Source organism: Lynx canadensis, chromosome C1, assembly GCF_007474595.2.
Source record: "Lynx canadensis isolate LIC74 chromosome C1, mLynCan4.pri.v2, whole genome shotgun sequence".
NCBI classification, from domain to species: Eukaryota; Metazoa; Chordata; class Mammalia; order Carnivora; family Felidae; genus Lynx; species Lynx canadensis.
The window spans coordinates 157,127,270-157,153,235 of NC_044310.1; the positions used below are offsets into that span (position 1 = coordinate 157,127,270).

The following is a 25,966-nucleotide window of genomic DNA, read 5'->3' on the forward strand; positions in this document are numbered from 1 at the left end:
AAATAAACATAAATAAATAGTCAAGGAGCCTACTCTCTGCTGGTTGCTTGCACCTACCTTTGACTCATCTCCAGAATCAACTTGTTTTTATTCATTCTCCCAAGCCTCCAGCTAGTTTAGTTTAGGAGGGATTAGTATGTTGTACAGAGTTTTTAAAGATGAAAAATCAATGTTAGGGCCTCATTCTGTCACATCTGAGTGAAATCATATGGTATTTGCCTTTCTCTGACTTACTTCACTTAGCATAATATTCTCTAGCATCCATGTTTTTGCAAATGGCAAGACTTCATTCCTTTATATGGCTGAGTAATATTCCATTGTGTGTATGTATATACATACATACATACATACATACATACCACATCTTCTTTATCCATTCATCAGTCAATGGACATTTGGGCTGTTTCCATTTTTGGCTGTTATAGATAATGCTGCTATAAACATTGAGGTGCATGTATCCCTCTGAATTAGTATTTTTGTAATTTTGGGGGGTAAATACCTGGTAGTGTAATTGTTGGATCATAAAGTAGTTGTATTTTTAACTTTTTGAGGAATCTCCATACTGCAAAAACATAATTTTTTCAAATTATTTTTTTAATTGAAATCTTTATTGAGAGAGTTGTAAATTCACATGCAGTTGTAAGAAGTAATATGCTGAGAGTTCATGTACCCTTTACCCAGTTTCCCCTAATGGTAACATTTTACAAAACTGTAGTGTGATATTACAACCAGGATATCAACATTTATAAAATCTATTGAGCTTATTTAAATTTCTCCAGATGTAAATGTACTCATTCGTGTGTGTGTGTGTGTGTGTGTGTGTGTGTGATTTAATTCTGTGCATTTATATCATGTGTAGGTTTACGTATCCACCACTGCAGTCTTACACCTGCTTTGAAAAGTGTAGTAAATGCTAGAGATAGAAAGGACTGAAAGTCTCGGGCCATGTTCCCCACTGAAGATGATTACATGGTATCAAGAGATCCGAATTAACATTTACCCTGTAAACATTTATTTGCTTTTCAAATTAATTTCCTTTACCATACTGTAAACATTTTGAGCGCAGTAATCGCCTCATGTTTTGTGTGTACCTTTATCCACACCACAGCCCAGAGCTGACCCTGGTGCCCTGTGTAGTGATTTTCATTCAGTTCATTTTTAAAATACAAATACCTGTCGTTAAATAGAATTAAAAGGTAGAAATGTCTTAAGTATTTTCTCTGTTTTAAATTGAGATTAGTATTCTTCAAAGTTCACATCCTGATTATGTTTCCTTGCACATATGTTCTACTACATGAAAGTACTTTATAGATGTTTGATCTTGTGAAGGCTGTGTTGCTGCCTTTGATAAAAAAGTAATTAGGTGAGCATTTCCTGGTAGAGGTACTCATCAAAGTTTGAAAGTACATATTTCCTTTTAACTATTGTATTTGTAGGGACTCCCCCTCACCCCCCATCTGTCTTTCTGTCTCGACAAACCCGTGAAAGACAGCTTTTGTGACCTTATTTCTGTTAGAGCCAGCATTGAAAAAAAAATCCATCTTTTCTTTAATGGACCATGACAGTAGGTAACAAAATTATGGTAGTTGTGTCATAGGTTTTATGTGGTTTCTAACACTCTCTGGGAAAAAAAATGCCCAGCAGTGTTTCACAAATTCTTTGGACAATAAATGCAAATAAAATTTCTGTCTTTTCATATAATTAGGGATGCTATTAGGAAAATAAAAAATAGGTCTTTCTTTCTTCTCTCATTTGAGATTACATCTTTTCTGCCTATCTTTAGAAGTTTTTTATTTTATTTTTTATTTTTTTAATGTTTATTTTTGAAAGAGAGAGAGAGCAAGAGACAGAGCACAAGGAGGGGAGGGGCAGAGAGAGAGGGAGACATAGAATCCGAAGCAGTCTCCAGGCTCTGAACTGTCAGCACAGAGCCTGATGTGGGGCTTGATCCCACGAACTGTGACATCATGACCCGACACGAAGTCAGACGTTTAACCGACTGAGCCACCCAAGTGCCCCTGAAGTTTTTTAAATCTTAGAAATGAAGTGCCTAGCTGTGTATGCTAGGTAAGTTGAAAAGAGAGCACCTAATGAGAGGTTGGTGGAGTCAACACCGGTGCTCTGTGGATAGCTTTGACTGAGGCAAGCGATTACTCTATCTGATGACCCTTGTCTTTTTCAATTGCCTGTTTAGGTTTCTGGCCTTGTTTGCTTGGTACCATTAGAACTCACTGGGTGCCCATGGCTTAGCACAGTGCAGTTGAAGCTGAGTGGGTTTCTGGGCCCAGAGAAGTCATGATTGTGTAAACACTATACAGTATGAAACCATACAGATGGCACACATCAAAAATGTAGACAAAGAAACCGTGTGACATCACGTTTCACCATACACTTATGTTTATATACACACACAACTTATATACATATGTAGTTATTAATTTTCTTATGTATGCCGAGATTGAGGCACAGAGAGATTACTGCAGCTAGGGTGCCACAGCCAGATTGTAGCAGACATTATTTCTACCCTCTCCTTTGGACTTTGCTTTAAAAATCTGTTTACAGAGCATCACATTTAAGTGATAATTTTGATTACCAAAATTTGATAAGTTTGCTGATCAAGAGATATGCCTTCTTCAAGGTGCTATTGCATTTGTTCTTGAAATTCAGTGAAGAGTTTTTAAAACGTGGTTTGAGGCTTAAAAAGAGAAGGAGAAATACATAAGACATTGCATTGTGTTAGACACTAAAAAACCTTTTGAATGCTTTTGTAAGTTATTGCAGCATGATAGCAAAGGTGGGGAAGTGGCTTTTGAATAAATTCTATTGAGTGAATTTCTTGACTCTCCTACTGCTTGCCCACTCATCAGGCACACAGAGAAGGTCTGTTAACTTGTCAACAGCACTCAGAACAGTGGTAGCAACGATGAACACATATTTACTGAAGACAGCCAGTTGGTCATTTATTGACCCCCTCCTGCCGACGCCTAATGATTTTCATGGTGTATTCAGAGGTGAAAAGATTATCCTCTCCATTCATACTCTTAACTCTTAGAAGATGGAAAGAAAACCATGTACTAGAACAGAAGGATGTTACAAGGATAATGGCAAATTCAGAAAGGAAATTTGAATAATATTCAGGAGTTGTGGGGATGGGGAAGATGAAGGAAGGCCGGAGAGAAATCCAACAGGGAAGAGTAATAGAAGGCAACCAATGACAGGTTGATTTTGGCTCTTATGCCAATTTAATTTTGCTGTTTACCTTTTCATCCCACTCTTGCTGGACCTTGTATCTTTTCATACTCTTTATGGTGAAGAGGGGAAAAAAACCCCACAAAGCAGGAAACTTTGTCAAGCAAACAAGTTCTGGACTTGTTTGCTCCTTATCCATCAAACATCACTTCTTTCCGCTAGCTGTAGCTGTAACTGTAGTTCCAAGATTATTGTTCATAGTGAAGACCCAGAATTATTTGAAAAAGATTACATTTCTCTTTAAGAAGGTAGTGGCATAGGTAATGTGTCTTAGAATATTTTACATTAAAAAGAACTGAAAATGCAGAGGCACTTGGGTGGCTCAGTCAGTTAAGTGTCCGACTTTGGCTCCAGTCATGATCTCACGGTTCATGAGTTTGAGCCCCGTATCAGGCTCTGTGCTGACAGCTCAGAGCCTGGAGCCTGCTTCAGATTCTGTGTCTCCCTCTCTCTCTCTCTGCCCCTACGCTGCTTGTGCCCTGTCTCTCTCTGTCTCTAAAAAATGAATAAACATTAAAAAAAAAAAAAGAATTGAGAATGAAAATTTGGGGAAAACTCCAGTTCTAGAACAGTTATATACTAGGAAAGGTGGTAAGTCCTTCTTCCCAGCTTTGTTCCAGAGAACCAGTAAAACAGGTATTATATTACATTTTCTGTGTATATCTTTCCTGGGTGAGGCTTGCATGTACAGTATTCCATTTTCCTGTTGAAGTAAGTGTCTTCTCTTTAACTTGAAATAGGACCCAGTGAGATATTATGTGGTGTATATATGTAAACTTCATTCATCCCACTTAAAAAATGTTCCTTTGTCTATTCTTTAATCTCATCAACTGTTATTAAAGAAGCTTCATGATCTGTTTTGTACATTTATCAGTTGTTGCCTTTCGCCAACGTTAACTTGGGTAATACTTTCATCTGATGTTTTATTATTTTGTATTAGTAGAAAATGTTCAACGTCACTACTGAAAAAGAACATTCACAAAACCTTATTTCTTGAACATTTAGTCTAAAACAACTCTTATTAAAGTTGTAAGTGCTTAAAAAAAAGTTTCAGAGATGTCAGCATACCTTTGGGGCCCCCTGCCCTCTGCTGCTCCTTCAGTGCTTCCTTCACATGTCAAGCACAAGCAGAAATGAAGCGAAGTCTTCCCATTCTTCTGGACATAGTCGTTTGCTTAGGATAAAAACAGTGCAGCAGATGCTTGTAATCATTTCAGACTTTTCAGCTTGTCTGGGACATTGTGCTATCTGACATCCTTCATTACTCCTTACGAGAAAGACCCAAATAACCACAGGGGCGCCTAGATGACCCAGGCAGTTAAGCAACCAACTCTTTGATTTCAGCTCAAATCATGATCTTGTGGTTTGTGGGATCGAGCCCACACTGGGCTCGGTGCTGACAGCATGGAGCTTGCTTGAGATTCTCTCTTTCCCTCTTTGTCTGCCCCCTTCCCATCTCAAAATAAATTTAAAAAATAGGCTTAAAGACACAAATAACCACAAAGCAAGAATTTTAAGAAGCCATAAAGAATTGGGGCTGGGGCGCCAGGGGGGCCTGAGTGGGTTAAGCATCTGATTTCGGCTCAGGTCATGATCTCAGGGTTTGTGAGTTTGAGCCCCACTTCAGGCTCTGTGCTGACAGCTCAGAGCCTGGATCTGGCTTCAGATTCTGTGTCTCCCTCTCTCTCTCCTCCTTCCCTGGTCACACTCTGTCTCTCTCTCAAAAATAAACAAACATTTAAGAAAATTAAAAAAAAATAAAGAATTGGGGCTGAATATAATGCATTTGGATTTTAGAGACAAAAATGGCCAATTTTATGAGGTAGGAGTGATCAAAGGTACATCCTCCATGTGTAATCAGATAATTAGTAAACACTTTGTCATAGTGGAAGGTGTAACATGACAATTGTTAGTGAGATGTTAGTAAGAAAAGTATAAGTTAAATTGTTTTAAAATGATGGTTTGTTTGGTTCATATATCTCACTTATGGTCTTATATTTGTCATCTGGTAGTCTTTCTACCTGTTCAGTCACATTAGAACTTAAGGATCAGGAGATTTCAATGTTCTAAAAGGATTTCTTTTTTACTGTCACTGTTGGAGGCCTATGGGAGAGAAGAAAAGTTAAATCTGTTTTACATTGACTGATGAATGAATGTCAGCAGTGTCCACCCAGCACTTCATTGGGACAGTTGGGTAATGTATGATTAATTGGTGACATTAAGAAAAGTTACAGAAAGAATAACTTCTTCTGACCTTATTTTATTTTATTTTATTTTTAAGATTTGTAGCCAAACCATGTGCCATCGCCCTCAACATTCAGGCCAATGGACCGCAGATTGCCCAGCCCAATGCCATTCTGGAAAAGGTCTTCACTGCAATTACGAAGGTATGATTGCCTTTTTGGGTGGTATGAGTTATCATGACCACCATTCTCAATCTGAAATTATTTAATCCCTTCTCTCCTGGGTTTGAGAACTAATTACCCAGCTTCATGCTGGAAAGTGTGCTCTTGGAAAGCGTGCAAACATTGTGACTAGGCCAAACAGGTAGAAGCTGAATAAATGTGGGCATGTTTGAGACCTGTTTATTTATTCTCACATTGATTTTAGAAGCTGGTCTGTAAAGAACAGTCTAGATTAGATTCTAGTGATTAATCTCATTTTGTGTCTCTTTTAATCTCACATGACATGAAGCAGTACATATAATGGTTGGATGGGATTTTGTGGAGACGACTGGGTAAAGCTGAGGAATATAATTAATGTACAGGCGTACGTTGGAGATGTCGCAGGTTTGGTTCCAGACCACTACAACAAAGCAAATACCACAGTAAGGCATGTCAAATGAATTTTTGGGTTTTTCCAGTGCATATAAAAGTTATGTTTACATTATACTGTTATCTGTTAAGTGTGTGCAAATAGCACTCTGTCCAAAAGACAATGATGCCTTAATTTGAAAATATTTTATTGCTTAAAAATGCCAATCATCATCTGAGCCTTCAGCAAAATTGTAATGTTTCTGTTGGTGGACACTCTTGTCTTCATGTTGATGGCTGTTGACTGATTAGGGTGGTGGTTCCTGAAGTTTGGGGTGATTATGGCAACTTCTTAAAATAAGACCGTAATGAAGCTTGCTGCATTGATCAGCTCTTCCTTTCATGAAAAATTTCTCTGTAGCATGGGATGCTGTTTGATAGCATTTTACCCACAGTTGAACTTCTTTCAAAATTGGAGTCAGCTTTATCAGCTTTATCAGCTAAATTTATGTAGTATTCTAAATCTTTTCTTGTCATTTCAACAATCTTCACAGCATCTTCACCAGATGGAGATTCCATCTCCAGAGACCACTTTCTTTGTTCATTCATAAGAAGGAGCTTCTTACCCATTAATATTTTATCATGAGATCTCAGCAATTCAAATATAATATTAATGAAAATGTTTGAAATATTGCAGGAATTACCGAACTGTGAAGTAGAGACACAAAGTGAGCCAATGCTGTGTTAAAAATAATGGCACCGATAGACTTGTTTGATGCAGAGTTGCCACAAACCTTCAATATGTAAAAAATGCAATTATCTGTAAAGTGCAGTAAAGTGAAGTGTGATAAAACAAGGTTTGCCTGTACGTATGAAAGGAAGTGCCCATTTGCTTCTAGCATGGCCCTTGTGTTCCAGCAGTTATGAGACACAGGCAGATGTAAACAAAAGAGGGAATAATTAAAGGACAGAAGAGTTGCAAGATGAAAGAATGAAAGACAAGGATCTAGAGAGTTATAAGTTATAGATTCACTGCAGAGAAAACAGAAGAGATTATCACTGTGGTGAGAGTGAAAGCCAAACCAGGAGCAGGGAGAGGAGAGCAGGGGAGGGGGCAGATCTTTGCCTCTCCACTGATATCGCCTTAAGAACAAAGAGGGGAGGAGAAAGAAGCCAGAAACCCTCCATCTAAGGCTGTGAGAAAACAAAGCACATCACAGCATCCCAAGTATTTTTTTACTCCTATGTTGCCCTTCATCTTACTCTTGTATAGACAAGAAAGAAGGACAGGAGGAGTGTAGTATTCTAGGAGAAGTATTGTGTGTTCATACATTAAATGGTTCATTTTCCCTTTTTCATTTTTCTGGGAAAATTACTCAGGCTTTTAAAATGTGATTTGACAGTGTTAAGTTTTATTCCTTTTTTGGTATTTGTATTGCTAACCATTTGTATTACTTGTCTCTTGTCTTAAAACTATTAATTCACATATTCAAACATTTTTATTTATATTATGGTCTTTATTTCTGCCAAGATTTTCTAGGATTTTCCCCTCTATCCTTTTAAAAATGATATTTTTCCTGGAGAAGTAGAAGAAAGCACTAGGTACTTCTTACATCTCTGTCAGGAAGAAGAGAAGAATGTATTAGGAAAACCTCTTCTGGTAGTTTTATGGGCTGGTTTTAGATTGCCAAGTTCTTACCTGAAGGGGCACGTATCTTAATGGTACTTAAAGGAAGAAAATATTAAGAAAAAACTTGTATTTTCTTTTAACGTAGCAATTTGCTGCAGCAAACACTTCTTTCCCTCTGAAAAAGCAGAAGTGTAGGAAGTTATCAGGTTTTTAAAAATGAGATTATAATATATTAGTGTTTGTCTTGTGAACTACTCTAAATGCATAATAAAATGAGTCTACCCAAATGTTACATGTCCCCTTAGAAATTCTACAGTGGACATTTTATTCCCTTGCCTTATGTTTATTGTGGTTACTGGAGAAATTTCCTCTATAAAGGTAGTAAAAGGAATTTGGAGTCATGTTGACTGCTCTAGAGAATATTTGCTTCCAGCTCATTTTAATCATACTGTCTTAGTTTTCCAAGGTGATTCTTTTGGACATTTTTACGTGATTAGAGAAGAAGCCTCATGATTTAAATGTAGAGGCAGCAAAAGTTGGACCAGTTGTTCCTTGAATTCTTTATAGTTGTCCAGTGTTATTTATGATCTGAGAAAGTAACAGGCCAGTTGACTAGAGTAGAAGTAGCAACATATGGAGAGATTAAACACTGTACGTATTTGAGTGACCATTCACCAACCTGGCCTTGACCATGATTCCGGGTCACCTTTGGAGAAGGGCATGGTTATCATCTTTCAAGAATGTAGGGGCGCACTCTCAGAACCTTCAAAATCTGCGATGCATAGGACATAATTTGTGGGGCCAATGCAGAATGAAAATGCAGGGCCTCTTGTTCAGAAAGCATGAAAAAATGCCATTTAAGGCATAAAAATATAAAGCTTTTTTTCTTTTCTTTCATAGATTCTTTTTCTTGACCTGTCAATGTGTTTTTTATTTGTTATTTAATGTCATGCCCCCTCAGGCATGGGGATATTCATGAGTCAAGTGTAGAGCCTCACATGTCCTGGGGACCCCACACTATGACTTACTGAACACACAGCCCATTAGCTGTGTCCAGACTGGGCCGATGTGCCTGCCCCTCTCTGGCCAGAGGTAGAGAAGTTGAGACCGGCTTCACCCCTTTTGATGGGCCTACTGCCCCAACCCCCAGGGGACTGGTGACTGCCAAGTGTATTGCAGTCTCTAGAGCAGGACACACTTGGCAGCTGGATTGGGGTGAGCAAGTGTATCGTCCCCACTGAGTCACCTACCAAATGCATCAGGGCACTGCCACCCTGGGGTGCAGGCAGCTACCCCCATGTCCCATGCTGAGACACCGCAGGTATACATACCCAGTTCCAGCCCTTTTCATGCTTCCCCTGGGGCAGCAGTAGTCACTGGGCAGAAGCGGGAAGGAGTAGGAGGTCTGGGGAGCCAGGGGACAGAGAACTAAGCTCCCCAGAACTAGTTGGGGGAAGTGGTGGGACTGTGTGTGAGCCAAGACTCTGAGCCCTAACACGTGTTCCTCTGTCTCATTGGCCTTCATATACAAAATACAAATTCCATAACAAAATTATTAAGAATTTCAAGATAGCTGCCATAGAACTTGAAACCCCAAGCACGAGCCTTTCTGAATTGTGGATCCCTGTGTGACCGCACTGGTACATGCCCTGTGTAGTTCTCATCTATGTAATTATCTGATAAATAGGTAACATCTGTTTGTCTCTCTGTATATCTGGTACAAACAAATGTGCATGTGCATAGTTGTTTATTTATATTTATTTATTTATGTTTGGGGTCTCCTGCCATACTATTGGCACATATCTATAATCCTAACAGCCTTACTTTTCTAATCCTATCAATTCTTGAGCCACTGAGGAAAAAAATATATATGTCAGCTGTGAAACCAGGTTTTATGACACAGAGAAATCATACCATCATCCACTTTTGGTATGTTAGTCTATATCTTAAAAATTATAGGGGCGCCTGGGTGGCGCAGTCAGTTAAGCATCCGACTTCAGCCAGGTCACGATCTCACGGTCCGTGAGTTCGAGCCCCCCGTCGGGCTCTGGGCTGACGGCTCAGAGCCTGGAGCCTGTTTCTGATTCTGTGTCTCCCTCTCTCTCTGCCCCTCCCCCGTTCATGCTCTGTCTCTCTCTGTCCCAAAAAAATAAATAAACATTGAAAAAAAAAATTATAGGCCAATTTCGTATAATTTGTTCTCCCTTATTCTCCTCTTATGTCTGTCTCTTTCTTTCCTTTTTCCTCCCAGTATTGATTATGAATATTAAGGTCAGCCTAGGTATTTCTGTATAAAAATGTGTATATATGTCAGCATTGTTCATTTCTTTCCTTGGAAATCTTAAAAAAGGAAAAAACTAAGGAGAACAATTAAAAATGCAAAACATTTAAAAAAACGCACACAAAGAAGAAGGAGAATCTCCCAAACTCTATTTTTGGCAAACTAGTAGATGCTTATCTCTAAATTTCAAAATATATATTAAGGCTAACAAAAAAAACAGTTGGTGGGTTGGGCAGAAGCCAAGCAAGAGGAAGTGAAGAGCATGGAGTGGGGGTAGCTCTCAGGAAAGCCAGCAAAAGAGAGCTTCTGAATGTGAGGGAGACAAAAGCTCTAACCAGTGTTTGCAACATTAGATACAGAAACTGGTGAGCAAGGCCGGCGGTTGTCCTCCTGAACTCAGTTTAATTCAGAGAACTGGAAGAAGTTCACAGACAACAGTGTGGATGGCACATTTTCAGGAGATGGTCTCCCTTGGTGGCGGCTGAACTGCACAAGCATTCTCCCTGCTCTGCATACTCCCAGGAGCTGGTCAAAAAACTCAATGATGGATGAGTCCAACTCAACGATGGACTCAATGATGAGTAATAAAGAAGGAACACACACAACATCGAAGACAAGGAAAAGAATGTGTAGCAGTGCTTATTAACAAAAATTGTTAGTGGAAAAATGAGGCCACAAGGCAAATGAAAATTGTGATTAAATATTTTACCATAAGCTAAAAAAAAAAAATAATAAGCAATAACTCTGTGAAGGAAAACCACAAAAAAAGAAATGTAAGACCTAAAAAAAAAAATAGTTGGTCAACAGGAAAAGGGACGCATTGTGAGCTGGTAGCTTCAGGAAAACATACTAAAACTATCATAGAGGGACATCTGGGTGGCTCAGCCAAGTACACATCCAACTTCAGCTCAGATCATGATCTCACTGTTGGTGAGTTCGAGCCCTGCATAGGGCTCTGCGCTATCAGTGCTTGGGCTTCTCTCTCTTTACCTTTCTCTAACTGCCTCTTCCCCAGGTGCACTTTCTCTTTCTTTAAATAAATAAACTTTAAAAAATAAAAATAAAAGAAAACTATCACAGAAATGAAGACAAAATTGGAAAGAATACAGGGAACACAAGACACTTCAGAAAACTCAGCAAGGAACATGGGAGATAGAAAACTGTTAAATGAGACAAAAAGCACTAAAAATAATTACATGTTTAGATTGAGCAGATCCAGCATCTGTATTATCAGAGTCCCGCAAGGAAAAGCAAAATAAAATAAATATTGAAAGATATAATTCAAGAAAATTTTCCTAAAATAAATGGGGATTTGTTTTAATATGTTAATGAAAATGCAGTAAAAATTGACCCAAGAAGGTTAACTTATTGGACTTGAAAAATAAAAGAAAGAATTCTTTGAGAAGCCAAGGCAAAAATCAAATCACTTAACTAGCAAAAAAATATCACCATGACTTTAGTCTTCTTTATAGCAACATTTCCAACATTTTCAAGGAAAGTGTGAACTAAGAATTTTATATTTAGGCAAATTGGTTTTACGCTGTAAAAGTTAAAAACAAACAGATTTCAACATGCAAAAATATGAGGGAATTGTTCTCATGAGTCCTTTTTGAAGAAAGTATTATAATCATTAATTTTAGCCGATCAAGAGGTTACTGGAGTGTTGGTAAGTTTTGGATACATTTCAACTGTTGAAAGAGAGAAAGAAATGTGAGGATCAGGATGACAGCACAGAATGTAAACGTTCATATGTGTTCACATAGAAGTGATACAACTAACAGTAATGGGGGTGGAGAGAAGAAGGTGAGAGGTAGAATACATTCACTAATCGCATAATCTCTAGTAGCTGGGAGTGAAAGCAAATCAGTTTAAGCAGCCAAATTGAGTAATAGAAGTACAAACATATTTAACAGTATAAGAGTAAACTGTAAAAATGATAAAATTATTGATTAATATTGGGTGGGGTAAGAAGAGGAAATATGGTAGTTTTAAATACTGCTTATATGGAATTATTGACTGAAAACAAATAGAAGAGTATTGTAATTATGAATAACCACTAGAACAAAAATTGCCCACAGGAAGGAAAATAAAACAAACAATACTTGGTTTGTCATTTTTTTTTTAACCTATCAAAACAGAAAGCATAACAGGATTAATGTGAGGGAACTATAAACAAACATTCAATTATATCAATATGTGTAAATGGGTTTGACTCCTCTAACTATTTTAGTTTTGGGTCCTTCAGATAAAGTAATTATAAATATTGAAAATAAAAGTATGAGTAAAGGTATATAGACAAATACAGATAAGTAGGGTTTTTGTTTTTACATAAAAGTGCAAGTCAGACCAAAAAGGAATTAAGTAAAATGAAGAATTGGCTTTTTATTGCCAAAAGGTACAATTCATAATAAAGATAAAATAGTCCTGACTAATATGTGTTGAATGTCAGTGTATCTATATACTAATAAAAAAGAATGAAAAGAAATAATAGCAGGGAATTTTAATTTACCTCTGAGTCATGACAGATCAAGTGAACAAAATGTAAAACAGAAGATAGAAATTCTAAGAGGCATAATTAATGAGGAAGATCTAAGTGGTACATTTAGAACTGCATCCTGTCAGCAATACCGGAGTCCACGGTGGTCCCACCAGACAGCACCGTGTTAGCGTAGAAGTCCTTCCGGATATCAGCATCACACTTCATGATGGAGTTGAAGGTGGTCTTCTCAATGCACAGACTATACTTTCTTTTAAAGAACCTATTAAACATCTACAAAAATGACCTTTATTATATATACAAAACTGAGATAAATTTTAAAAATAGGCACAACTTAATAATACTAGAACTCAGAAACCAGAAAACCTGTTGCTCTCTTAATCAACTCTTGGGTAAAAATAGAAATTCAGAATATTTGGTAGCAGTAATGATAAAAACACTGCTCATTTGTACTGTGCCAAAACAGCGCTCAGATGAACATTCAGATGAAATATATACATATATGCATATATGTATATATGTATATGTAATATATACATATATGAAGTTAAACACTTAAGCATTAGAAAAAGAACAACAGAACAAAGGCAATCAGAAAGCAGAAATTAATGATAAATGCAAAAATTGTGTTAGCAAAACTATAGAATTGAAAATCAATTCAAAAGTACCTTATCTGGGGCGCCTGGGTGGCTCAGTCGGTTAAGCGTCCGACTTTGGCTCAGGTCATGATCTCACACTCCGTGAGTTCGAGCCCTGCGTTGGGCTCTGTGCTGACAGCTCAGAGCCTGGAGCCCATTTCAGATTCTGTGTCTCCCTCTCTCTCTGCCCCTCCCCTGTTCATGCTCTGTCTCTCTCTGTCTCAAAAATAAATAAACGTTAAAAAAAAAAAAGTACCTTATCTGTTTAATTTTTTTTTTAACAGAAAGTCAGCTAGTCCAATCAAAAAAACAAAGCACAAATTACAGCATCATAATTAACAACATAATAATCAACAGTCACAGAAATGGAGGAAAATGAAAAGGATATATTTCTGTTAATATGGAAAATAAAATATAAAAACTTGGGTAAAATGGTTATCATTCTAGGAAAATACAATTTACCAACTATATATATGTATGTGTGTATATAAGGATTAAAATCAAGAGCTAAACTGCAAAACAGGATGAGGCTCAGATCCTCTCATAAGAAAAATTCTAACACACTCTTAAAGAGCAGATAATTCCCATGGTATTTTACACTATACCAAAGCATAGGAAATTAAGGAAATCATCCAGATTCTTTTTTTATGTAGCAGCGAAACATTAATTTAACATTAAAGTCTGACAATGATTTAAACAACAACAAAAAAAGAGTAGAGACCAGTTGAACTTAATATCAATGAAAAGTCCCAAATAAAAGTTAGTAAACAGAACCTAACAACACAATAAAAGAATTGTTTAACATTACCAGAGAGGATTTATTCTAGGAATGCAAGGTCTTCCCTGAATTCAACATTACACAATCTATGTAATACACTATATTAATTGATCTAAGGAGAAAAAGGGTATGATCATCTCCATGGATGCTGAAATCTAACATTATTGTGATTAAAATAAATTTATCTAACTAGGTAAATGTGGTGGTTTTTTTTAACACAATAAGTCTATTTGTATGTCAGTTCCAAATCTGGCCTGTTGCTTAATAGGAACAGTGGTATTCCCATTAAAGTCTGGAACAGATAGAGATGGAAAACCATTGTTCTACATAGTGCTAAGTTTTACACTGAATTAGTGAATAGGTAAGAGAAAGAAAATAAAGGCATAAACATTAGAAAGGAGGTGGTAAAGCTATTGTTACGTGAATTTGAATCCTTCCTGTATTTTAGGTACTGGTGAAAAAAGATACGAAATTTTCCTTTGTTTGCAGAGCTTACATTCTGATGACATGTTATTATATGACTATACACTTGGAAAATTAAGGAATCAAGTGAAAACTTACCACAAACAATACCAGAAAAGATAACATCCCTAGGAATAAATGTAACAAGGATGTGCAAGGTGTGTGAGGAAAATTTTCCAACACTGTTGAAGGACACAAAAGACAAATTGAGTAAAGATGTCAATTCACCCTACATTAACTTCTTGAACATTCAGAGTAGGAAAGGCTTTTGTTATTAATGACCCCAAATTCAGAAGTTAAAGCAGGAAAAAATGGTAAGTTCAGATATGTTTTTTAAAAACTTCAAGAAAACAAACAAGCAGAAAACCCCATAAGTAAATTCTACAACACAAAGATACACTGGTACAAAGTACAACCTGTGGTACAGACACAGGTTAATACATGAAGAAACTCTACAAATCAGTAAAGAAAATACCTACAAATCAAGAAAAACTGGGCAATAGGTATGAAAAGACTGTTCATAAAAAGGAAGTGTTAATGGTTTTTAAAACGTGAAAAGGTGCTTCTTTCGTAAAAAGAGGAAATCAAATTAAAAATATACTGAGACAGGGGCACGGGGGTGGCTGAGTCAGTTAAGCAATCTGACACTTGATTTTGGCTCAGATCATGGTCTCATGGTCGTGAAATTGAGCCCCATGTCAGTCTCTGCGCTAGGCGTGGAGGCTGCTTAAGATTCTCTCTCTCCCTGTCCCTCTGCCCCTCCTGCTCTCAACAGATACACTGAGACTATATATATATATATATATATATATGACTGAAAAAATTGAGAAATCTGATAACATACTCTATTGGCAAGGCATTGGGAAATGGGCACTTTTGCTTATGAGAGTATAAATTGGTAAAATCATTAGCAAGGGTGATTTTTTAATATATAAATAAATTGCAAATGCATAGTTCTTTGATCTCCAGGGTTCACTTCCAGGAATTTATCTCTGTATGTATGCCTGTATAAAATGACCTGTCATAAGATTATTTATTACAGCATTGTTTATAGTTCGTGGAAGTCTGGAAACTACTTAAACATCCATTAACAGGAGAGTGGATAAGTAAATTATAGTATATCCTGACAGTTCTACAAAAGAAAGAGGGCATTCTTTTTTTTTTTTTTAATGTTTATTTATTTTTGAGAGAGAAAGACAGAGCATGAACGGGGGAGGGGCAGAGAGAGAGGGAGACACAGAATCTGAAGCAGGCTCCAGGCTCCGAGCTGTCAGCACAGAGCTAGATGAGGGGCTGACACCCAAGAACTGCGAAATCATGACCTGAGCCAAAGTTGGACGCTTAACTGACTGAGCCACCCAGGTGCCCCAGGAAGGCATTCTTTATATTTTAATATGGAGATATTCCAAGATACATTGTAAAGTGAAAAACGCAAAGTTCAGAATGATACATGTAGTATGCAAACATTTGTGTGACACAGGTCAAATATGAATACATATTCAATTTATTTATATTTGCACAAAATAACTCTGGAGAAGAAGCTGATTTAATAACTGGTTAGCTGGTAGGAAGAGGGAGAGTCATAGGAATAAAATGGGAAGGTGAAACTTTGGATAAGTTTTAGTTTGTGAACCATGTGAATGTTATACCTATTTAATAAGCTTAGAAAACAAATTAAAGTTAAAAATTAATTCTTCTAGAAAATGATGTAGCCAAGGTATAGAGTAAGATGTAAATTTTCTGTCTTCCCTGTTTTTTTAAATTAAGACAGACATGAAAGGAGAGTGTAGATGGTGTCATGACTAATAAAGTCACGTGAAAGTACACACCTCCTGAAAGTTGGCAAATGACTTTCACAAACACAAACTCAGCACATTTTATAACCTCAGTCATGATACTGAGGCCACTTACTGTGTTTCCTGTGTATCTGTCATCTAAAATTGCTCGAGATGTTTTGATAGGGTGTCATCTGTGCATCCTACCCTTATAATTTGAAGCTGGTCAGCCTGCCTTCCCCTCCCCTGCTTTTGGTTATTTTCTCTGCTCATTAACATCTCCTTAGCAGTAAAGATAGAATAAATAAAGGAAGAGAACACAGCTTAGTTTTGTTGTGTGGCAGGGCACATTCACATAACTGTTGGCAGGATGCTGTTTAAGATATTGAGGAGAGGGTAGGGATAGGAAATGGGAGGAACACATTTACTGACTTAGACATATTTTTTACATTCGGTCATCACCACAGTCCCATTTAGGTGGATAAATAGCCCTGACAAGTGAGGGAACCGAGGCTCAGATTTCATTACAGTGAGGAATTGAACCAGTCTGTTGCCTCCTAATGTTAGAGAAATGAATGAGAGACAGAATAGTATCATCATATGATGAGCATAAGTTGGGTCTCTTCCCCATTCACCATGTTTGTGTCTTCAAGGAATGCAGAGTTGTTGTAAATTTTGATGGGGATCTGATCAAAAGGAATGAACAAGAAGAGGGGTAGAAGAGGGATTTGAGAAAAACAGAGCAGAGAGAGAGACAAGGAAGAAAAAGAACACCTGTTTTGTAGTAGAATTGGTACCTTAGGCTAAAGTGAGCTATGAGATTATTTCGTGCTTTTGTCTGTCCTACATTACCCTCATGTGTGATAATTGGGTATAGCATTTTTTTTTTTCCTGAGAAAGTGAGACATGTGAATGATGCCTCTTAACTCCTTTTCTTGAAGGCTGATGGAGCTGACTCAGCCAGTTGGCTCTTTCATCTCATCTCCGTTGCTGATAAGGAATGTAAGCATTAGAGGAGCGTCTGGGTGGCTCAGTTGGTTAAGTGGCTGACTCTTGGTTTCGGCTCAGGTCACAATCTCGCAGTTTGTGAGTTTGAGCCCTGCATCAGGCTCTGCGCTGTTAGTGCAGGGATTTTCTGTCTCTCTCCGCATAAATAAACTTGAAAAAAAAAGTGCAAGCATTAGAGCAAGATTCACGTTTTTCACTGTTGTTTCGTAATGAGTAACTTTTCTTCTCCTGAGTGATTATTTTTTTAAACATATTTTTTTAGCGTTTATTCATTTTTGAGAGACAGAGACAGAGCGCGAGCGGGGGAGGGGCAGAGAGAAAGGGAGACAGAATCCTAACCAAGCTCCAGGCTCTGAGCCATCAGCACACAGCCAGACGCGGGGCTCGAACTCAACTCACGAACTGCGAGATCATGACCTGAGCTGAAGTCAGATACCCAACCAACTGAGCCACCCAGGCGCCCCCCGAGTGATTACTTATATTCATGCTACTAATGGAAGGACTATGTCCTCAGTGGTAAATACAGAAATTCAGTAGCAGGTAGTAAATAGAGGTTAAAAAAATCAACTTAGAGAAGGGCAGATGTGTTTGTGGTGAAGATGAAAATGATTTTGCTGGTGCCTTGTTTCATAGCATCCTGATGAAAAGAGATTGGAAGGCCTCTCCAAACAGCTGGACTGGGATGTTCGCAGCATTCAACGCTGGTTTCGACAGAGATGCAACCAGGAGAAGCCAAGCACGCTGACGAGGTTCTGTGAGAGCATGTAAGTTGCTGTTACTCTTCTTGAAAGCAAAACCTAAGTACTCCTCCTGTCCCTAACTTAAAAATAAAGGCTTCGTGCAGGCTCCAGCAGCCCCTGTAAAGCATGCCACCTGGTGGAAAAAATAGTCCTCAAAAACTGGGGGAATAGTAGTTTGTAAGAATTTGTGATTAACGCTTTGGATTCAGTAACTGAAGTTCACTTTCTAATGTAGTTCCTACAAGGTATTGGCAGATGGTATTTTCAGGGGCCTGCGATGGTATTTTCATTCAGCCACCTTTGAAATAGAGCACTAAAAGTTATTACTTTAATGGTTTGAATTTTAATAGAGGAGACTTTGTCAAGATGTTCTTTCCACGGGTAACAGCTGAGATGCTAAGATGTATAATCAGAGAGTTGTGATTATGTCCCATATTCCTGGAGATTTAAGAAATAACTATATTATATTCCTTGGGTGAATTTAATGAAGCATTGCTTGAAGGTGGGGGGTGGAATGAAGGTCTCTTCCATTTCTGAAATGTGAACTTTATGGTGTGTAAATTATCAATAAAGCTGTTAAGAATAATAAAAGACCTATAGAGAACTAGCACAGTGCCGTTTTGAAATAGTGACACTCAATGCACTGACCTAGAGGAAAGTTAGAGAAGGAAATACTGAAGCATTGAGCACATTTCCAACAAAGGGAAGGGACTGTGCCTCGAGCTCGTTGGTGCATTTGGTCTTCATCCTTTGGGATGTGACTGTGCCTTTGTCTAACAGCTCTGTGCTTTGGGAGCTTTTTTCCTGACACCTGGTCATTTGAACAATAGTGCTGTCATTGTTCCCTTTGTTGCAGGCTCCTTCTGTTTGGGGTTAAAGTTGCATTTTCAGGTTTAGCTTTCAATTATGCCGAAAAAGTATTTTAGCAATTACAATCTAAAACTCAGAGGGAAGCCTGATGTTCTGGGAGAAGTGAGTGAGGGGAAGAATAATAACCATAAATTCCTAGGGCTGGATAAATATGGGGAGCATAAACAGGGTCTTCAGGAGGTCAGAATATTTATAAAACATGGAAAAACAACCGACTAGATACAATCTGCAAAGCCCTTCCTATAATTGAACTGAGTGGCAATTTATGGAAGAAGGATTTATGCATCTGGGCTCCTGATCAAAAGCTGGAATTGCTTCCTGGCCTGGCCCCACCACGTACATGAAGGACCTGTGTTCCTTCTTTGGGCTGTGGGTCTGAGTAGTGGTGAAGCTGAGTCTTGGCATCGGGACCACATGCTGAAACTCACGTGCCATCTTCCCCTCCTCCAGCTAACTTCTTTGGTAACTTGACACTCGTCCTTTCTCTACTATACTGACTCTACCCCAGTTTCCATACCAGTATGTATAGGAATCAGTCATTGAATGTTGTTCAAGTGCAGATTATCATTGAGTCGGTCTGATGGCAACCGAGGGTACATTTTTAACAAGTTTCCAGGTGGTGCCACTGGTCCATGGACCACATTTTGAAGAGCAAAGCTCAACGCTATACCAGTATCTGTCTTCTCCCTGAATTCAGCTGGCCTTTATCTGCAGTTAGAATCAGCTAAAAATATTTCTAAATGATTGATAAAGGCATGACAATGTGAAGGCGCAACTGGGGGGAGAGATGGTACCTAAATGTATCAATTATGATCTTTTTCCTCAAGTGGTTTATTTTAATAGTTAGTGTCAAGGAGATATAACAAATATCTGAGTATATGCACATCAGGGATATTAAACAATGAGCAGATAGACGTGTGCACGAAACAATTGGCATGGACCATCAGTAAGTAAAGATTAGAGGAGAAAGATCAGCTGTGGGCTAGGGCACGTGGCAGGGCTATTGGGTTAGAACTGAGACGGTACTGGTGGCCTTTGACTTCTCTGTTGCAGAGGACTGTGCTGATGAACTTTGTTCTCAAACTCTCTTCTTCCTTAACCTCTGGATTGCCACTAGATTCTCTGGTCTTTCCAAGAGCAACTGTTTGTATGACTTATTCTGCATTTTTCCATTTTCTTGAGTGGGCTTCTCCAGAGTCAGTCTTCAACCTCTTATTTTCCCCGCTCTACCTTCCATCCTCTGTGCAGAAATAATTTTCTCTTGCCATCCTCTTCCAAAGTCATGTGTCCAATGACAAGGCATCGTTCTGCTGTCTCCCAGCTGGCAACTCTGAATTGCTTCCATTGCTGACTTCCCTTCACCTGTTGTTTGCATGCCTCCATTCCGTTATAGGCTAGAAGCTCAAACCAGTCATTTGCTGGGTTCTGTTAGTTCTTCATAAAGCCGCTGCTGTGGCCCAGATCTTAATTGCTCTCATAGCTATCCTTATTATTTATGTCACACTCATAGATATTTTGCTACAAAAAAAATTCCTAACATGCTACTATTTCCATGTTCTCCTGCCTTTAAACCCTGATTTTTTTTTGCAACTGTTGGATAAATTATTAGGCTCCTTAGCCTGTTAGCTAGACTCTGATTTTCATGTGTTTGGTATCAGTCACCCAAATGACCCCTTCCTTCCAGAAGGTTGTCTTTTCACTTTGTTCAATTGCTGCCATGGTTTATACTGTGCTCCTGGCATGGACACCTATGTTCCTCTGCCCTGCCCATCTATCCCCTACCCATTCTTCAAACCCAAGGCCCTCTCAGAAATGTGGCATGACTGTTGAGTGTCTGGAATGAGCATGACTTTTTTGGAATTTTAGAGTCCTCACTATAAGTGCTAGTAATTTCATATTGAGTCACATGCTTTCTTATGTGGTGATTTAACTTAACTTGTCCATATATTTTTACCCTCAGTATATAATACTTGCTCCTTGAGGGCACGAGAACCACATCTTGTTTTTCTTGCATTCTTAGTCTTTATCACCACATATATACTGCTGAATAAATATTGGTTAAATGACTGTAAGTTAAAGTGGCATTTTTTTGGAAGGATTTACTGATCTAAGTTGGCACGCTGCCTCCCCAAATGGAAAGTGCCTTTTATACACTGACTTAGCCTAAAATTTGTCTAGGAAAATTATCAAACTATGGAAAGCTCCAAGACTGTATCTCAAAGAGATTAGAGGAAGGAATGGGCTGGCAAAGGGGAACATTTAGCTAATGCGAGGCAAATAAAGCAGAATTATATTGGTCACTGTATGCACGAATGTATGCTATAGTTATTGCTCATCAATATAAAAAATGATCTGGAATAATTGTTCCTAACCAAGGGTGCACTGCATAATCACCTGATGAGCTTTTGTAAATACGCATACCCAGCCCCCACCCCAGGATGTCTGAATCAGTGTGGCATCCTAGGTGAGGTCTGGACATGGATATCTTGAAAGAAATGCCCTGAGTACTTACGGCACATATCCATGGTTAAGAAGCACTAATCTCTGAAAAGAGATGACTGCTGTTCCAAAATACTAAAAATCAAATTAGCAAGCAAGCCAACACAGGTTTGGGACCTGAAGGTTTAGGGCCAAAATGTAAAGTTTCTATAGTTTTTCTGTTCTATCTAAATTAACTATTTTAGAAAATACAGAGTCTGTTCGCGGGAATTGTGTTTCATCTTGCAGCGGTGGGGAATGGCAGCAGTATGCATGCCAAACCACGCTGGTAACCATCTGCTGACATGTCTGACTTCTGGCATACCGGTTTCATGCAGATGAGCTGAGTAGAAGTTGTTCAACAAGTAATGTGTTGAAACATTGACATGAATTTCTTTCCTTCATGCTTGATGTCAGTCATTCGCAGCTGTGATAGTTTTGATGAATATTTCTTCCCGAAGGGTTTAAATCTTTATTGGCGACTGAAATAGAGATTTTCAAGAGGAAGTAAAGAATTTATAAAAATGAGATATCCTGTGATACATTTTCGGAGGAACTCTTGCTAAATGGGAGTCATTTAGCTGGGGGATCATGCTTTGCAGCAACTGAAGTTTTACCTCTGCCCTCCCACAGTTGCATCAGGATAATAGGAAAGTAAAGAATATTGGCAATAAAAAAAATATCTGCAGCATGAAACAGGAAGAGGCAGAGATGTGTTTTCAGAATAAATGGCTTCCCTCTCGTTTGTGCACTATCAGTGTTCATCATTTTTAAATATTGTGCAGTATATTTAATAGCACATGCCTGGGAATAAATATTATATATGGCTTTCATTTAAGCAGTCTCCAAATGACTTCATACTGACAGGTAGATCTCCCATATGATAATATGAAGATGTAGGGCAAGGAATATTACATTTCACAGATTAGTTCTGATTTATGTGGATTGAGGTTTGCTCAGGTGGAACCTTGTTGTAAGTTGAGGACCCACGATTGTCTTTTCTTTAGGGATTTCATTTTAGAGTTGAGGTTGATTAAAACTACCCCCAGATGCTACCATACTTGGATGCAAGCAGGCCAAAATCTGGGAACTTTTTGAAGCTGTGACTTTATTTCTGCAAAGAAAGCTCTGTGATCTTAATTTGTGATTTCATTGAACTAAGGATAAGTCAGCAATGAGAAAGGAGTGGTTTACAAAATCACCCTCCTGCTACCACTCGGTCACAGATTTTGCTATCTTTTTACTTGAACTAGTTCACAATGCTGTCTTGTGACTGCAATAAGAAAGTGGAACCTAATAATTGAGGGGAAAAAAGAGAACAGGGCAACACAGGGAACAAGCTGAGTCAGATATCCCTTTATTTCAGATCAGTCTTTGATCTGAGGAAATGTGAACATATTCATCAAGTTGTCATAACACAGTCACCTATTTACAAAAAAACCACAACCAAGTATTTGTAAACTGCTTTAGAATCTTCCATATATTGCACACTGTGGTGAAGAACAAAATTTTGCCTAAGAGAAAATTCCGTTTTGATTATTTTCACAAACAGATCATGACTTGAGCATTATTTACTACCAAAGTTCTCCTGAAGACTGATGTGGTGCTTTGTTTGTTTTAATGCAGTTTTTTTTTTAAATTTAAATTCAAGTTAGTTAACATACAATGTAGTATTGGTTTCAGGGATAGAACTCAGTGATTCATCACTCACATGTAACACCCAGTGTTCATCCCAACAAGTGCCCTCCTTGATGCCCATAACCCATTTAGCCCACCCATCTCCCCTCCAGCAACCCTCAGTTTGTTCTGTCTTTAAGAGCCTCTTATGGTTTGCCTCCCTCTCTGTTTTTATGTTACTTTTACTTCCCTTTCCCTATGTTCATCTGTTGTGTTTCTTAAATTCCACATATGAGTGAAATTATACGTTTGTCTTTCTCTGACTTATTTTTCTGAGCATAATACACTCTAGTCCATCCACGTTGTTGCAAATGGCAAAATTTTGTTCTTTCTGATCGTTGAGTAGTATTCCATGGTATGTATGTGTATACATATATATATATATATATATATATATACACACATGTACATATATATGTATATATATACACATATACATATATATGTGTGTGTGTGTGTGTGTGTATATATATATATATATATATATATATATATATATATATATATCACATCTTCTTTACCCATTCATCAATCAGTGGATATTGGGCTTTTTCCATAATTTGGCTGTTGTTGATATAGCCAATATAGCTATAAACATTGGGGTGCATGTACCCCTTCAAATCAGCATTTTTGCATCCTTTGGATAAATTCCTAGTGCAATTTCTGCATCATATGGTAGTTCTATTTTTAATGTTTTAAAAAGTTGTATTTATTTATATGAGAGAGAGAGACAGACAGACACAGTCAGCATGAGCAGGAGAAGGGCAGAGAGAGGGGGAGAGAGAGAATCCCAAGCATACTCTGCACTGTCTGTGCAGAGCCTGACGCAGGGCTTGAACTCATGAACTGTGAGATCATGACCTGAGCCGACATCAGGAGTTGGACCCTTAACCAACTGAGCCACCCAGGCACCCCTCTATTTTTAATTTTTGAGGAACCTCCATACTGTTTTCCAGAGTGGCTGCACCAGTTTGCATTCTCACCAGCAGTGCAAAAGGGTTCCCCTTTTTCTGCATCCTTACCAACATCTTTTGTTTCCTGAGTTGTTAATTTTAGCCATTCTGACAGGTGTGAGGTGGTATCTCAATGTGGTTTTGATTTGTGTTTCCCTGATGATAAGTGATATTGAGCATCTTTTCATGTGTTTGTTAGCCATCTGGATGTCTTCTTGGGAAAAGTGTCTATTCATGTCTTCTGCCCATTCCTTCACTGGATTTATTCACTTTATTTTTTGGGTGTTGAGTTTGATAAGTTCTTTAAAGATTTTGGATATTAACCCTTTATCTGATACATCATTTGCAGATATCTTCTCACATCCTGTAGGCTTCCTTTTAGTTTTGCTGATTGTTTCCTTTGCTGTGCAGAAGCTTTTTATCTTGATGCAGCCCCAATGGTTTATTTTTGCTTTTATTTCCCTTGCCTTTGGAGATGTGTTGAGTAAGAAGTTGCTGTGGCTGAGGTCAAGGAGGTTGCTGCCAGTTTTCTCCCGTAGGATCTTGATGGTTTCCTATCTCACATTTAGGTCTTTCATCCATTTTGAATTTATTTTTGTGTATGGTATAAGAAAGTGGTCCAGTTTTATTTTTCTGCATGTCGCTGTACAGTTTTCTAGCACCATTCGCTAAGAGACCGTCTTTTTTTCCATTGGATATTCTTTCCTGGTTTGTTGAAGATTAGTTGGTCATACATTTTTGAGTCCATTTCTGGGTTCTCTATTCTGTTCCATTGATCTATGTGTCTATTTTTGTGCCAGTACCATACTGTCTTAATGGTTATAGCCTTGTAATACAGCTTGAAGTCTGGAATTGGGATGTCTCTAGCTTTGGTTTTCTTTTTCAACATTACTTTGGCTATTCAGGTTTTCTGGTTCCATACAGATTTTAGAATTGTTTGTTGTCGCTCTGTGAAAAATTCGGGTGTTATTTTGATAGGAATTGCGTTGAATATGTAGACTGCTTTGGGTATTTTACATATTTTAACAATATTTGTTCTTCCAATCCATGAACATGGAATGTTTTTCCATTTCTTTGTGTCTTCTTCAATTTCTTTCATAAGCTTTCTATAGTTTTCAGTGTATAGATCTCTTATCTCTTTGGTTAGGTTTATTCCTAGGTATCTTATGGTTTTTGGTGCAATTGTAAATGGGATTGATTCCTTGATTTCTCTTTCTGCTGCTCCATTATTGGTATATAGAAATGGAACTGATTTCTGTACGTTGATTTTATATTCTGCAACTTTGCTGAATTCATGTATCAGTTCTAGCCGTTTTTTGGGTTGAATTATAGAATATCATGCCATCTGCAAATAGTGAAAGTTTGACTTCTTCCTTGCTGATTTCTATGCCTTTCATTTGTTTTTGTTGTCTGAGGGCTGAGGCTAGGATTTCCAGTACTATGTTGAGCAACAGTGGTGAGAATGGACATCCCTGTCGTGTTCCTGACCTTAGGGGGAAAGCTCTCAGTTTTTCCCCATTGAGGATATTAGCTGTAGGTCTTTCATATGTGGCTTTTATGATGTTGAGGTATGTTCTATCTGTACCTACTTTGTTGAGGGGTTTTATTAAAAATGGATGCTGTGTTTTGTCAGAAGCTTCTTCTGCACCTGTTAAGAGGGTCATATGGTTCTTACCTTTTCTTTTATTAATGTGGTGTATTACATTGATTGATTTGTGAATATTGAACCAGCCCTGCAGCCCAGAAATAAATCCCACTTGATCATAGTGAATAATTCTTGTAATGTACTGTTGAATTCATTTTGCTAGAATCTTTTGAGAATTTGTGTATCCAGGTTCATAAAGGATATTGGCCTATAATTCTTTTTAGTGGGGTCTCTGTCTGGAATCAAGGTGATGCTAACTTCATAGAATGAATCTGGAAGATTTCCTTCCATTTCTGTTTTTTGGAACAGTTTGGGAACGATAGGTGTTAACTCTAAATGTCTGGTAGAATTCCCCTGGGAAGCCATCTGGCCTAGGACTTTTGTTTGTTGGGAGATTTTTGATAATTGATCCAAATTTATTTGCTGGCTATGTGGGTCTGTTCAAATTTTCTAGTTCTTCTTGTTTCAGTTTTGGTAGTTTATGTTTCTAGGAATTTGTCTATTTCTTCCCAGATTGCCCAGTTTGTTGGCA

General features: G+C 38.0%; 1 protein-coding gene across 1 annotated transcript in view; it reads left to right on the plus strand.

The window, feature by feature from the left end:
• CERS6 (ceramide synthase 6) overlaps nucleotides 1-25,966 on the plus strand; it is a 327,890-nt gene that overhangs the window by 88,232 nt on the left and 213,692 nt on the right. Inside the window, exons 2-3 of the mRNA XM_030323740.1 lie at nucleotides 5,531-5,636; nucleotides 17,705-17,835. Coding sequence (XP_030179600.1) covers nucleotides 5,531-5,636; nucleotides 17,705-17,835 — 237 coding nt within the window. The remainder of the gene's footprint in view (nucleotides 1-5,530; nucleotides 5,637-17,704; nucleotides 17,836-25,966) is intronic.